Source organism: Callithrix jacchus, chromosome 1 (genome assembly GCF_049354715.1).
Source record: "Callithrix jacchus isolate 240 chromosome 1, calJac240_pri, whole genome shotgun sequence".
In the NCBI taxonomy this organism is placed as follows: domain Eukaryota; kingdom Metazoa; phylum Chordata; class Mammalia; order Primates; family Cebidae; genus Callithrix; species Callithrix jacchus.
Genome location: NC_133502.1, coordinates 210336371 through 210351999, shown reverse-complemented (window position 1 = coordinate 210351999; position 15629 = coordinate 210336371). Strand labels below are relative to the sequence as shown.

Sequence of the window (15629 nt, the reverse complement as noted above, 5' to 3'; positions counted from 1 at the left end):
CAGTCCCGGGCCTGGCTACGCAGTGGGCGCGCAGGGGCGTCTGCTTCAGTAGACGTCTAGGGAGCAGAGGGAAAGGCGCGGGAACCGGGGATTCCTCGGGAGGCCCCCACCTCCCCCAGCGCTCGGCGGGCCTCCTCCAAGTTCGCCCCCAAGTTTGCGAGCGGCCGCATGGGGGCGGGGGCTGCGTGGAGGGGCGGTGGCGAGGCCAGAGGGTGGGGTCTGGCGCGCGGGGCGGGCGCTGCCGCCTGGCCGGCCGCGGCTGGCCCGGGATCAGGGAGCCGATGTGGAATTTCCTGCCCGGCCCTGCGCCCCTCCTGCCGCCCCCCGCCCGGCCTCGCACTCCGCTTCCGGCCGCTCTCGCCGCGGCCGCACCCGCGCCCGCGCCCGCCCCGCGCCTGCCCCGCGCCGCATGGAGGGCGCAGGGCCCCGGGCAGCCGGGCCGGCGCGGCGCCGGGTAGCCGGGGGGCCGCCGTCACCGCTGCTGCTGCTGCTGCTGCTCTGGCTGCTGCCCGACCCCGCGGCGCCCCAGGAACTGAACCCTCGCGGCCGCAACGTGTGCCGCGCTCCCGGGTAGGAGCCGGCCTGGCTGGGGGAGGGGGCCGAGAGGGACGCTCGGGGCAGTGGAGTGGCGGTGCCTGGCGTTGGGAGGGGTTCCCGGGACCTCCCTACGCCAAGCGTGGGCCCCGTCGGCTCCCTCACCGACACGTCCAGGCCCAGCCTCGTCCATGGGCCACGACAGAGCATCCGAGGATACCCTGGAGAAGTCACCTGAGGGGAGGACCTGTGCCGTGGTCACCTAGGGGATGACACGAGTTGTCCGAGATGTCAGGGAAGACCTGGAAAAAGGGACCCTTGGCTGAGTTGTGAAGGCCACGGGGAAAAGCCGGGGAAGGGCATTCCAGCAAAAGGAACAGCATATGCGAAAGTCCCGCAATAGTGCGACTGGAGCCGGGAGTGTCAGGAGAAAGCTCGGGGGAAGAGGAGCGGTGCTAGCGGGGAGGTGGGAGCCGGAGAGGTCCTGGAGCAAGCCAGCCTTGGAAAGACAGATTCGTGTCTTAGAATGGGCGCAGGTTGGGAGGGTGGTGACTGAGGCGAGAGTCGAGGAACCGGCGCTCAAAGTGGACCAGAAGCAGGAGGCGGAAGCACTATGACAGGCACAGGGTACGGGAGGATGTGGGAACCCTGGCGACAATCAGTGGGGTTACTGGATGCAAGAAGGGGCCGCGCAAAGGTGGGGCGCCGGCTGGGAAAGCCAGTGTGGGACAGGCAGGGGACAGGCCCAGCCGGTGAGGGGCAAACCCGGGACCTTGCACCGAGGGTAGAGAGCCGAGGCCGGACGCCAGGAATTGGGAGCTAGGGTCGGGAGAGCCGGTGGCCTGGCCAAAGTCCACGGCAAGGTCAAGGGGATCTCCACGCAGGGGCGAGGATCTCCACGAGGAGCGGGCATGTGGGGCGCCTTGGCACGGACTGGGGGCGCCGCAAGGCTGGTAGTTGTAGAGGCGGCCACCAGGCTCCGGGCTGAGTCGCGTCGGGGCGCCTGGGCCGCGGAGCTGGGGGCAAGCCGAGTCCAGGGGCTTGGCGCCGCAGACAAGGCGCTGCGAGGGGGCCGCGCGGGGTTTCCGAACTCTGGTCCCGAGGCGCGCAGACCCCTCCCCGCTGCGAGCCCCGCCTCCGGGGCGGGGGCCGGCCTGGCCCGCCATCTGCTTCGCATCGATGCCGCCGCCGCCGACTCCCGGGCCTCCCCGGCCCCAGGAATGCAGCGGCGGCGGTGGGCGGGGCGGTGCCTGGAGAGGGGGAGGGCGCGATCGCCGCGGGCTCTGTCTACTCACTCCAGCTCTCCTTCCCTGGCGGTCCCGGGTCAAGGGATAGGGGTCGGGTGGCAGGCTCTAGCTGTCCGGATCCTGAGAGTCCTTTGCTCCTCTCCCTTGTCTGCAGACCTCCCAGGAGGCGCCTGCTCAAGGAACCGAGAGCCCGGATTTGGGTTCCGATCCTGGTGCCACCCTACCCAGCTGTGTGGATTTGGGCAAGTCGTTTGACTTCTCTGGGCCTGTCTCCACTTCTGTAAAGTAGGATTAGTGATATCTCTCTCTCTCTCTCTCTCTCTCTCTCTCTCACACACACACACACACACACACACACACCCCGTGGGGCTAAGTGGCAATTGTTGTGGTCATGGGTGGCAAGGGTTGATAGGAAGGACAGCCACTCTGGGCACTGCCCACCTGGGATCTGGGCCATGTCTTTGTTGCCCTCCCACGCCTTGCAAGGCTTCCATCAGCCCTTCCCTTTCCTGGGAGACAAGGGGATGCCCAGAGGACAGTGCAGAGCCGGTAAAAATCCCATGCACCTACTGTGTGCTAGGCCTGTGTTGGTGTAGGGAGACAGTGGTGGAGACCCTGACCCTGTAGCAGAGGAGACATGCAGTCCCCAGAAGCAAGTGTGTCTAGACATCTAGCAAGAGCTGGGAGGTGTTGAGCTGGGAGGTGTTGAGCTGGGGAGTGCTGTATCCTTTAGAGTGGTCTGTGGAGACCCACTGAGAAGATGGTGAGTGACCGCAGGCCTCCAGGAGAGCACGGAAGCCCTGTGGGTGTCTGGGGCAGTTCCCAAGGCAGAGGGCCTGTGGAAGTACAGGAAGGATATGGGGGCTGGGCAGAGTCCAGGAGGGGCTGGAGGAGGAGTTGCCAGAGAGTAAGCGTAGGTAGGCCACTGTGGGCTGTCACTGCTTTGAAGATTTGGGCTTTTCCCCTGAGGGCCAAGGGACCCCCTGGGAGCTTTGCACAGAGGAAGGTGGGAGCTGACCAAAATTGGCTGCCAGGTGGCAAACACTTCACACCCTGGGGGGCAGAGGGTGGAAGCTGGGGCCAGTTGCAAAAAGCCGGGGAGATGGAGGGTGGCTCTCACAAGGCTGTGACAGGGAAATGGGAAGTCATCCCATTTTGGATGCTGTTTGGAAGCCAGAGCTCAGTGTTTGTTTGTTTGTTTTTTTCCTCAATGGATCCGGTGTGGGCAAGAAAGAAGAGTCAGAGATGCCTCTCCAGGTGTCAGCCTCCCAGCCTGAAAGGACAGGCCGGGGTTACCTGAGACAGGGAACGCTCAGGGCACACGGAGGTCGAGTTCAGCTTTGGACTGGTTGAGTATGAGACCCATGAGGTCTCCCTCTGGCGACATCGTCTAGTGGGCAGTTGGATTTTCGAGTGTGGCATTGATGGGGAGAGCCCTGTTGGAGGGTCCAAGGTGTTGTCAGTGTTCAGTGAGCTTTCCGAGGGAGCTAGTGTGGACAGCAGAGAGATCTGAGGATGGGGACAGAAACCAGAGTAAAGTTGTCCAGTGGGGCAGGAGGAGGGCTGGGCAGCTGTGGCGTCTCAAGGGTACAGCAGGCAGAGAAGCCTTTCTGCCTGGAGGTGGGGGAGAACAGGGACAGGTATGGGCACCATGAGCCAACTTGAAGATGTGAGGACTCACGGTGGGTTTGAACCACAGAATATTGATCTATGAGGGAGAAGCCTACAGCCTGTCTTGCTTGCTGAGGGGCCTCGGCCCAGCCTATCACCTGCTCCTCGGGGTCTTGCCAACTTACAGAGCAAGTGTGGGAGCGGCCCTGCAGCAGGCCATCTTCCCCACCTGTCTGTGTAAGATCTGCAGAGAGTGGGCTTGCCACCACCACCTGGCCTTTTCTACCAGCCCTTCCAAGAAGGAAAGCCTCTTGTTCTCAGTGAACCCAAATGGGCTCTATCTTGCTGGTGAGTATTAGCTCTGCTGGGGTTAGGCCTAGGATGACCGAGTGCACTCAGAGGCACTGCAGCCCTCAGGATATCTCGTGCTTAGCACGTGTCATAGGTCTTGGTGCTCTCTTTCTCTTTCTCTCTGTCACCTATCTCTAGCTCTAGCTCTCTTTTGAGACAGGGTTTCACTCTGTTGCCCAGACTGGAGAGCAGTGGTGCCATCACAGCTCACTGCAGCTTCAAACTGCTTGGGCTCAAGTGATCCTCCTCTTGCCTCAGCTTCCTGAGTAGCTGGGACTACAGGTACATGCCACCATGCCTGGCTTAGAACATCTTGGCTCTCTTATCTTCCTGCCAAACCCATGGGCCCTACTTTATAGCTAAGGAGCCTGAAGCTCAGAGAAGTTAAGCTCTGTGCCTGAGGTCACACAGCAAGTGACAAACCCAGACATCAGAGCCAGCTGAGTGTGGCCCTAAAACTAGGCTCCTAGCCACAGAACCTCATGTCCAGGGCAGAAGGGGGTTAGTGCTTCTGGGTCAATTCCAGCAGGCCACCTGACAAGGCTCCCCACAGGAGGGACACCTGCAGAGGCTCTCCATCTAGTGACCACGGTTCAGAAGCAGACACAAGTGGATGGGTGATGGCCAGCAGATTTGGGTCTCTGTGCATATGGGCACCTTGGTTCCCCCTGGGTCAGGGCTGGGTGGGTGGAGACAGTGGGAGCAGGGGCCAGGAAAAGCCAGGCCTTTGTATTACTGTCTCTGGTTTTCAGTTTTGTTTGTGGAAAATACACTGGACGGATTCCCCAAAGTTTGGGATTTTATGGTCCTGTTTGCCAGGCCCCATCTTTGGCCTGAAAGAGAACCAAGCCTTGTTCAGGAGGAGGGGCATGGAGGCCTCAGTGCTCTATGCAGGGGGTAGAATTCTGTCTAGCTGGGGAATGGCTGGGGCATCCTCTGCAGCCTGGGCAGGAGCATGCCAGGTGCGTACTACCCTGAAATGTGTAGTGTGGGCCAATCTAGCCCATCCGGATAGGGTCTTCAGGCTTCCTCGCAAACTCCTCCCACCATTACATCCTGGTTCTAGATTCAGATACTGAACCCAAGCCTGAAGCATGCTCCTTTTGTCTAAAGTGTGAGTGCCTTTAGGATTGAGGCGAAGTTCTGGGTTGGCTGGGACCCTAGGAACCTGCAGCCTTGGTGGCTCATCCTTTTCGGTCTCCTCTGGCCTTGAATATAACCCCAGCTCATTCCTCCAAACCCTCTCCAGTCATCCATCACGGCTTCACTCAGGGAGGGCTTCCAAACCTTTGTGCCCACATACCCCATCCACCCAGGGTTTTAGAGGTTATGCTCTCCTCAAGTGCTTCGGTTAGATAGGACCATCTACTCTGTAAAGCCAAATCAAATGGAACAAGAGGAAGGCAATCAGCATCAACAGGCTTGGCGCGGTGGCTCACACCTATAATCTCAGCACTTTGGGAGGCCAAGGCAGGTGGATCACTTGAGGTCAGGCGTTCAAGGCCAGCCTGGCCAACATGGAGAAACCTCATCTCTAATAAAAATACAAAAATTAGCCGGGTGTGGTGGCGAGTGAGTGTAGCCCCAGCTTCTTGGGAGGCTGAGGCAGGAGAATTGCTTGAACCTGGGAGGCAGATGTTGCAGTGAGCTGAGATTGTGCCACTGCACTCCACCCTGGGTGACAGAGCAAGACTTTCAAAAATGACAACAAAAGCATAAACAGATGCTCCGGTAGTTCTTTCCTCCACCCTGGTCCCATAGTTCGACTTTCTTCCTGAACATGGAGGGCTCCCAATGTGCCTTCTCCTTCCCTAGTAGCTGGGTGGGCCTCACCCGACCCTCCAGTAGGCCCTCTGCCAAGTGGTCACCTCACTGTCTACATGCCACTCCCCACCCCCTGACCAGAGGCTGCCCCCCCCACCCCGCTGGAGCTCAGCCCTAACTGGGCATCCAGGTTAGGATGTGACCCAGACAGTCCTGCTGCTGTCCTGGTCATGTCACATCATGTCACCTCTGGATCTGTGACACCCATTAGGCTGGGCCCTCCACTTGGAGGGATGCCCTAGACCGCCATGTTTGAGCAGGTCCTGAGGCCCAGCCAGGGTCCTCTCCCTGGCCATTACCTCACTGCTGTCCTTCCTGGGACTCCAGGGCCACTTCTCAGGCCTAGTGGCAGAGAAGACTGAGAAGGAAGAGCCACCTAGGGTGCAGGTTCCTAGTGGCTGTGGGAAGAAGGCACAAAGGAGTTAGGTGAGATGGGGCAGGAGTTCTGGGCTGGAAAGTTCTTGGAGGTCAGGTCTGTTTGTGGCAATCCTCCACCGCCAGACGACATTGCCTGGCAGGGCCTCAGTAACCAACCCTCTAGGTCAGGAGCGCAACAGCAGAGGTAGGGAGGCTGTGCGGAGGCTGTGGAGTAGCCCTGAGCGGAGCTGACTCAGGTAGGGGCATCGGGCTCAGATGTCCTCCCTCTACTCACAGCTCCCAGGTGCCCACGTGCTGCGCCGGCTGGAGACAGCAGGGGGACGAGTGTGGGATTGGTGAGTGGGTCATCCCGGGGACCTGGGGCGGGGGCGGGGGCTGGACTAGGACGTGCAGCAGCTCTGGCCCGTCTCCTCTACAGCTGTGTGTGAAGGCAACTCCACGTGCTCGGAGAACGAGGTGTGCGTGCGGCCTGGCGAGTGCCGCTGCCGCCACGGCTACTTCGGTGCCAACTGCGACACCAGTGAGCGTGGGGTCCGGCGTGTACTGGGCGGTGGGGCGGAATCCTGGAGAGGTGGGGTGGAGGCTGGGGTGGGGCGGGGTCGGATCCGCCTTTGGGCGGTCTTCCGAATTGGAGGCTGGAGTGCGGGACTCGGGCAGGTTCCGGCTGGCTGAGGGCGCCTACTCAAGCACCGGGCCTTCCATCCCCTCCGCTCCTCCCCTGCAGAGTGCCCGCGCCAGTTCTGGGGCCCCGACTGCAAGGAGCTGTGTAGCTGCCACCCACACGGGCAGTGCGAGGACGTGACAGGCCAGTGTACTTGTCACGCGCGGCGCTGGGGCGCGCGCTGCGAGCATGCGTGCCAGTGCCAGCACGGCACGTGCCACCCGCGGAGCGGCGCGTGCCGCTGCGAGCCCGGCTGGTGGGGTGCTCAGTGCGCCAGCGCGTGCTACTGCAGCGCCACGTCGCGCTGCGACCCACAGACCGGCGCCTGCCTGTGCCACGCGGGCTGGTGGGGCCGCAGCTGCAACAACCAGTGCGCCTGCAACTCGTCTCCCTGCGAGCAGCAGAGCGGCCGCTGTCAGTGCCGCGAGCGTACGTTCGGCGCGCGCTGCGATCGCTACTGCCAGTGCTTCCGCGGCCGCTGCCACCCTGTGGACGGCACGTGTGCCTGCGAGCCGGGCTACCGCGGCAAGTACTGTCGCGAGCCGTGCCCCGCCGGCTTCTACGGCTTGGGCTGTCGCCGCCGGTAAGCGCGGTCTCTCGGCCACGGAGGGAGGAGGGGGGAACGAGGGCCGCCGATGGGGGCGGGGGTGAGGTGGGTCCCAGCCTTCCCTAGCCTCCGACCCCTCCCCCAGGTGTGGCCAGTGCAAGGGCCAGCAACCGTGCACCGTGGCTGAGGGCCGCTGCCTGACGTGCGAGCCTGGCTGGAACGGAACCAAGTGCGACCAGCCTTGCGCCACCGGTTTCTATGGCGAGGGCTGCAGCCACCGCTGTCCGCCGTGCCGCGACGGGCATGCCTGTAACCACGTCACCGGCAAGTGTACGCGCTGCAACGCGGGCTGGATCGGCGACCGGTGAGCAGCCCTGCCTGCGTCGGCCCAGACATGCAGTCCCTGGCCCGGCCTCCCTTACGAAGGCCCTCTGCCCAGGGCACTGTGGTCCGTTTGCCTCCATTTCCTCTTTCCCTCTTTCCAAGGTGCGAGACCAAGTGTAGCAATGGCACTTATGGCGAGGACTGCGCCTTCGTGTGCGCTGACTGCGGCAGCGGCCACTGCGACTTCCAGTCGGGGCGCTGCCTATGCAGCCCTGGCGTCCACGGGCCCCAGTGAGTGCCCCGGGACTGGAAGGGGGTTGGGGGCTTGTACCCACCACAGCGGGGGGGGGGGGGTCCAGGCAGACCCCAGGGGCCGAGGAGGTGGCCTCCACCCTAGGCTGGGTTATCACCTTAGCCTTGGTCCCTTACCCCCGCTAAGGGGTGACAGTAGGCTCTTTGGAGGCAGTTTCCTGCCTGGGTGTGGGGGAGCCCACGTTCAGGGCAGGATCTGGAGACCCGTCCAACCTGTGGTCAGTGGGCTCTTGAGGTGAACCCGAGTTGGTATAGAAGGACCAAGGACCTCCATTTACAGCCACGGATCTAGTTCAGGCAGCCCCTCTTCCCACCCACACGAGTCAGCCCCAGAAGTGGGCGCTGCGGTGCGGCCACCACGGGTCCCATCCCCCAGGACCCCCCACATTCTTTTCCAAAACATCCACCACCCAGTGTGTGCCACAGGCAGAGCTGGGCTTCAACCCCTAGACGATGAATGGAACCAGAGAGACTGGCTCTGGGACACTGGACCCTGGGCCCTGGCCACGGGTGAGGAGCGAGGGTAGAGGGTATCCTGGGGGTCGGCTGCGGCCTGCCATGACCCCCTGTTCTGGCAGCTGTAACGTGACGTGCCCGCTCGGACTCCACGGCGTGGACTGTGCTCAGGCCTGCAGCTGCCACGAGGACTCGTGCGACCCTGTCACTGGTGCCTGCCACCTAGGTAAGTGGATGAGGGGTGTCCCGTCAAGGAACGCAGGGGGTGCCAGAAACCGCGCTGACCCCACAATCCCCTGCAGAGACAAACCAGCGCAAGGGCGTGATGGGCGCGGGCGCGCTGCTCGTCCTGCTCGTCTGCCTGCTGCTCTCGCTACTCGGCTGCTGCTGCGCTTGCCGCGGCAAGGACCCTGCGCGCAGGTGAGGCCAGATACTGTTCCACCCTCTCGGTGGCACTGAACCCAGACCCTGTCCTTCCCCGCGCCCCGCCCCGGACGTGGCCCCGCCCCTTCGTGGCTAGGCTGGGGCCGAGATCTAATCGTCCCTGGACCCCGCCCCAGATGTGGTCCCGCCCCTCTGTGCTCAGCTCCCGCCGAGATCTAATCGCCCCTGGGCCCCGCCCCGGCCTTGGCCCCGCCCCTTCGCTCAGACCCCGCCCCCACAGGGAGCTCTCGCTTGGGAGGAAGAAGGCGCCACACCGACTGTGCGGACGCTTCAGTCGCATCAGCATGAAGCTGCCCCGGATCCCGCTCCGCAGGCAGAAATTACCCAAAGTCGTAGGTAAGGATGACGGCGCGGCGTCTCTGGGAGAAACACCTCTCGACGCAGGAAGCTGCTGGGAAACGGGTGTGAGGGAGTCCAGATCTCAGTGAGGAAATGGGGGACCTTGAATGTTGTCGTGCGTGGGCGCGGGGAGGGACGACCAGAGGGAACGAAAGGGGTGCTGCTGAGGCCGAGCCCTAGGAAGGCAGGAGTCCTAGGTGTGCAGGCAGATGAGGGCGTGTGTGAGAAGCGTTGGCCCCGAGAGTGATCGCATCAGGGGTGTGCGGACATCTGGACCCCGCAGGCTCCCCCAGTCTGTAGGAGAATGCTGTACATCCGGGGCAGAGCTGCAGGGGAATGCGTGGGCACGTGGGCCTGGGAGTGCCCTGCCCCAAGGAAAGGACCCTCCCTCCTGCCCGCATCCCCAGCAGTACCCAGAGCTCCTCCTGGGAAGTGGGCAGACTGGTCCCTACCAATAGGGTGGGGTGTGTGTGCCGCTTTTCTTCATGCTCACACCTCGGTGGACCCTCTCTTCCTCTTTCCCACTTGTTTCTAAAGATGGAGGGGAAGGGGGCTAAGGCTCTTGGGAGATGAAGGAAACAGCTGAGAAAACTTCCTGGCCCACTTAGCAGCATGGCATCTGTGGACACAGGTGTGGGGAAGGGCCCCCACATCCCTCTGTGGAATGGAGGCCAGGCCAGCCAGCTTCTGGGGCTCCCTGTTGTGGGGTCTGCATCTCTGGAGGCCAGGCCTGGGATGCAGCTTGCTGAGATGGGCTGAGCCAAAGAGCAGCCCTGCCACTGCACATTGGGGCTCAGAAGTGCTCCAAGGCTCCCTGGGTCCCACAAAACAGGGCATAAAACAGGGCTTGGAGGCCTTGGTGGCCTGTCCCAGCCAGGTGTCTTCTCCAGCCCCATCTCCCACCTTTCTGGCCTTCCCCCAACACATCAGCCCAACCTTTTCCAGCTCCCTGGCTGCACGAACTTGCCTTGCACCTTAACATATGTGCCCACGTCTCTTTTCTGGGTTCACCGCTACCCACTCTCCAGTCCTGGCCCAGTGTCATTCTACCGGTTGAGTTGCCTGTGCCCCCTTGCAGTCCAAGGATAGGGCTGGTCTTGGTCACTCAACATTTGTGACAGCAGGGGCTAATGAGGGCATAGGCTGGGGCAGGGTGGACCCCTGGCAACTCTGCCTCATCCTTCCCCAGTGGCCCACCACGACCTGGATAACACACTCAACTGCAGCTTCCTGGAGCCACCCTCAGGGCTGGAGCAGCCCTCGCCATCCTGGTCCTCTCGAGCCTCCTTCTCCTCGTTTGACACCACTGACGAAGGCCCTGTGTACTGTGTACCCCATGAGGGTGAGTAAGGCCCTGCGTGGGCATCACTCCAGCCCAGTGAAATGGTCCCATGGAAAAGCTCTCTACACTCTGGACGGGACACAGGAGAGAGGCAGGCAGCATGGAGAGGAAGGGCATGGCCATGCTGATACCTGAGGGTTGGCCACAGAGCTGAGACCACAGAGCTGGACTCTGTGATGTTCAGTGCCAGAGTAGGGTGTGGGGAGATGGGTGAGCCACAGCCTAGGGTTCCTTCTGGGGGAAAGTAGGCAGAGAGAAGCTTCCGGGCTTAGGTAGAGAGTGGCAGAGGAGACATGGGGAAGGAATCCTCAGAGTATGGGGGTGCACCTTCAAACTTCACCTGCAGCCTTGGATCCACAAATAGCAGAAAGGAGCCTAACTGGCTGGGATTCTGCCTCATCTCCTCCCTTGACTGTGCGTGCCCCCAGATGCCCTGGGCAGGTGACCAACTTGGGAGTCTCAGAAGTTTTTTTTTTTTTTTTTTTGAGAGGGAGTCTTGCTCTGTCATTCAGGCTGGAGTACAATGGTAAGATCGCCATTCACTGCAACCTCCACCTCCTGGGTTCAAGCAATTCTTCTGCCTCAGCCTCCCGAGTAGCTGGGATTACAGGTGCCTACCACTACGCCCAGCTAATATTTGTATTTTTGTAGAGACGGGGTTTCACCATGTTAGCCAGGCTGGTCTCAAACTCCTTACCTCAGGTGATCCCAGCTGAGCCTCCCAACGTGCTAGGATTACAGGCATGAGCCACCGGGCCTGGCTAGAAGCCTTGTCTCTTAAAGGATAATGGACGCCCCGCCCCCGCCCTTGGGGAGGTCCCAGCATCAAATCCTATGATGCAGGCTCCCAAGGCTGGAGAGTTGTCGGGGCAGGGCTGCCAGGCCAGGCCAGGCCGAGGTTGGGCTTCAGTCCGGGAATGCGCCTATCACTCCCCAGCAGTCAGCTGCACAGCCTGAGGCTCTGAACTACATGTGTGGTTGGTGCTCCGTGCCAGGCACATCTGGATGCCAGTGTGACACAGAGCCAAGAGCGTGGGTAGAGGAGGGAAGGTGAAGGTTTGCATTTGGAGGTTGGAGCCCCTAAAGCTATTCCTGAAGGCTGCGACCGCCCCGCTCTTCCCTTGCCAGAGGCACCAGCAGAGAGCCGGGACCCCGAAGTCCCCACTGTCCCTGCCGAGGCGCCGGCGCCGTCCCCCGTGCCCTTGACCACTCCAGCGTCCGCCGAGGAGGCGATGCCCCTCCCCGCGTCTTCCGACAGCGAGCGGTCGGCGTCCAGCGTGGAGGGGCCCGGCGGGGCTCTGTACGCGCGCGTGGCCCGACGCGAGGCCCGGCCGGCCCGGGCCCGAGGCGAGGTTGGGGGCCTGTCGCTGTCGCCATCGCCCGAGCGCAGGAAACCACCGCCACCTGACCCCGCCACCAAGCCTAAGGTGTCCTGGATCCACAGCAAGCACAGCGCCGCTGCAGCTGGCTGTGCGCCCTCACCACCGCCGCCCGGCCCCGAGGCCGCGCCCAGCCCCAGCAAGAGGAAACGGACGCCCAGCGACAAATCGGCGCAGCCGGTCGAGCACGGCAGCCCCCGGACCCGCGACCCGACGCCGCGGCCCTCAGGGCTGGCCGAGGAGGCGACGGCCCTCGCTGCGCCCTCGCCGCCCAGGGCCCGAGCGCGGGGCCGCGGCCCCGGCCTCTTGGAGCCCACGGACGCCGGCGGTTCCCCGCGAAGTGCGCCGGAGGCTGCCTCCATGCTGGCAGCGGAGCTGCGCGGCAAGACTCGCAGCCTGGGCCGCGCCGAAGGGGCACTGGGCGCGCAGGGTCCCCGGGAGAAGCCGGCGCCCCCGCAGAAAGCCAAGCGCTCGGTGCCGCAAGCCTCGCCCGCCAGCGCGCCCCCAGCGGCCGAAACCCCGGGGCCTGAGAAGGCGGCGACCGACGTGTCCGCGCCCGAGACCCCCCGGAAGAAGACCCCCATCCAAAAGCCGCCTCGCAAGAAGAGCAGGGAGGCGGCGGGCGAGCTGGGCAGGGCCGGCGCGCCCACCCTGTAGCAGGCCCTCCCCCAGCTTCGCCTCGCAGCCTGCCACCCCGCGCTCGGTACCGCCCCGCACCTCCCACGCACTTGGGCACGGGCGGCCTCCCATTGGCCGAGCATCGGGTGCTTAGCGGAGGTTGGCTCAGGTCCCGCAGCCGCTCCTGGACTGGAGCAGTGCGCTCAGGCGGGAAGGGACCATCCCGTTAGTCGAGGCCTGACAGGCGCTTAGCGGGCGACTCCCTCCCCATTGGCTGGGTTATGGAGCGCTCCGACCAGCCCGCGTCTCATTGGCCAACGATGGGAGAGTTCCGCCTAAAGACTGCCTCTTACTGGGCACCACTAGAGCACTTGGTTGGGGCTGCCTTCTCATTGGCTGAGGCCAGAAGCACTTCTGCCCGGGCTGCCTCTCCTTGGCTAGGGCCTGGCGCCTCTGGCTGGAGGCTCCCTCCCTTGGCCGTAGCAATACCGCCCAGGGCTACTTCCAGTCGTGGGGCTCCCGGGCATCTGGTTGACCCCAGCCTGGGGAGGAGGGCTGGTCTCCGCTCCTCAGGGGCTTAGTCCGTCCCACCCACTTCCCTTCCCTGGCTCCCCGAGCCCCGGCCCCTCAGCTGTCAGCTGGTTTTGATGGCCTCCCACTGCCCCACACACTGCGGGACCTTCAGGGCGACTCCAGTGGCCTGAGATGTATTTATAGGCCCCCAGCAGGGCTGCTCCCACCCCGGCCGGTGCCCCAGGATGGGCTCCTCCCGGCGGGGGCTTGGCCAAAGCTTTCTTAATAAAGTGCCTTTCCCCTCGTGCTCGGATCACTTCCTGTTTGCGGGCTTCCAGCAAAGATGCCCCCCCCCCCGAAGTAACTTCATGTGACGGGCTGTCCTGCACTCACCCCCATTCCTCACTTCAGCAGGGAGCCCTGGAGCCCAGGCGTGGGTCTCCCGGGACCAGGGTGGAAGTGGGCTGTGTCGGCCCATTTGTTTATCAAGTTTATGCGGCCCCACTCCGGCCTGTGCCATCCTGGACTGGTCACAGGGAAGAAGGCTCGGCGGGGGCGGATCAGGCAGAGTCCCCGACTGAAAGGGACAGGCCGAGGGCCTGCCTCCGATCCAGGCCTTTTCCCCTGGCGGCTGCTGTTAAACTTGGGCCTCGCAGCTGTTGGTGGCAGCTTGCTGGGGGTTCAGAGGCTCAGGCCAGGGAGCCGCGGGCGCTGACTCCAGCCGCGTCTCCTCCAGCACAAACAAGCCAGTCTCCTGCTGCACAGAGCCCTGCTGTCTGCCTCAACGGGTTCCTTGTCCTCAGCCGGAAACTCTCCTGCCTGCCAGCCCCGCCTGCTGCTCCAGGAGGTTGAGGGAGATGGAGGGAGTGCCCGGCGCCCCTAAGCCACCTCCTGCTGCCTGGCCATCTGTCTCTGACCATCTGTGACTGCAAGGCCTGGCTGCTCCTGACCAGCCTACCCTGAACAGGTTCATCCTCCTGGGCAGGCCTCCTAAGTGACCCTCCTAAGCCGCAGACCCTCACCTTCCATGGCCTCTGCCGTCCCCACACTAAGTTCCCCCTGCTCCTCCCTGTCTGGGCTCCTCTGCCCTCCCACCTCTGCCCTGTGGGCCTCTTCCTGTTCTCCTGCATCTCCTTATCTTTTGGTACCCAGCTCAAAGTCTTTCCCTGCTGCCAGGATCTTCCTATCACCCTGCAGCTGCCGCACAGCACTCATCCATGTCACCTGGCAGCTTGGGGCTCTTGTCCTGGCCACACTCTCATCCGGCCGGGTACCCCACTGAAGTCAGCTTTGGTCACCTATCTCAGAGGGCTCAGCTCTCTGAGTGGAGACCGTGTCCTGCTCCGGGTCGGCCATCTAGAGCAGCCGGCAGGACACAGGCAGCATTGGAATGTGGGATCCCTGCCTCTGGGCCACACTGCTTCCCTGGAGCCAGCTGGGCACCCTCCCAGCCATGGCCTTGTGGCTGGAAAGCCTCTGCTCTGTTTGGGCACCACGCCATGCGGGCTGCTGGGGTTGAGGCCAAGAGGGTAGATGCCCAGCTGGGCTCAGCAAGGACAGGGCAGTTCCTGCATATGGGTGAGTGGTGGGCAGTGCAGGGTCTCAGGCCACAGTCTTGCTTAGGCAGTGCCCACCCCCAGAACCATTAGGATGTGACACCGCTGTTCCCTGAACCCCCAAGCCCTCAGCTCTTGCTATTCCTCCTTCCCCAGCCTGGACCAGCATGATTTGGAGAGACCAGGGCTGTCCCAGTGACCAGGCCTTTCCGGGGGCCTCTCCTCACTCTTCCCTGGGAACCCCTCTAGTCATCAAAGACTCTACCTGTGGGTGCCTCACAAGCAGGGACTTCCCTGCCCACCTACCACTAGCCATCCCCTGCCTGCCCTGCCCCCAGGAGGGTCCCAGTGGCTGCTGGGAAGGGAGCTGCTGGGACCCCTCCAGCCTCCTGCCTCCTACCACCCACTCCTCCCCACCCCCTCAGGGCTCACAGCAGGGCCAGCTCCCAGGGCAGGCGCCACAAAAGGGAACCGCGGCTGCTGGAACCTCCGTTGCCATGGGGATGGGGACCACAGGACCCACATCTGGTAGCGATTGAGGAGGAAAAATTATGAGTCGTGGAAAACGCAAATATTTTTTGTAGCACAAAGCACAAAGAAGTGGGAGGAATGTGGGGACCCTGGCCAGCTTGATTTCAAGCAGACGCGGCCCATGGCACATGGAGGCCTGCAGACACTCACCCTGCACCGCACGCACACTCCTCTAGACACAGAAACACTAACACAGACACAGCCCAAAATGCAGACAGGCACACACAGCCGGCAGAACCCCAGAAACACAGAGACGGCACACACACTGCAACACACACCCACATAGTGCTTGGCCCAAAGGAACACGCCGCTCGCCTGCCAATACACACATGACATTCCACTAGACAGAAATACTCACTCGCCAACACACACACGACCCACCGCTCACAGAGACAGAGACAGACACACTGCAACACACACACAGCTAACCCACACTACTATGGAGGACACTCACCCCGCAACACGCACACAAAAATGAAAAACAAGACTCACTCTGCAACCTACAGCATGTAGGTTGGGTGCACTAATTTTTTGTATTTTTAGAAGAGACCAGGTTTCACCATGTTGGCTGGGCTGGTCTTTTTTTTTTTGAGACAGAGTCTCGCTGTATCTCCAGGCGCCAGGCTGGAGTGCAGTGCACCCATTCTACACAGACCAGACAC

The 15629-nt window shown here is 62.7% G+C and overlaps 1 protein-coding gene across 1 annotated transcript; it reads left to right on the top strand.

Annotated features, from left to right (window-relative positions):
• The first annotated feature begins 338 nt into the window (after nucleotides 1-338).
• Nucleotides 339-13186, top strand: SCARF2 (scavenger receptor class F member 2). Its single transcript, XM_002763496.6, has 11 exons — nucleotides 339-570; nucleotides 6222-6280; nucleotides 6364-6465; nucleotides 6670-7189; nucleotides 7299-7517; nucleotides 7640-7768; nucleotides 8368-8471; nucleotides 8548-8665; nucleotides 8910-9025; nucleotides 10218-10370; nucleotides 11499-13186. The coding sequence occupies exons 1-11, from the start codon at nucleotides 410-412 to the stop codon at nucleotides 12404-12406; spliced, it is 2589 nt and encodes an 862-aa protein (XP_002763542.4). The 5' UTR covers nucleotides 339-409; the 3' UTR covers nucleotides 12407-13186.
• Nucleotides 13187-15629: the final 2443 nt, after the last annotated feature.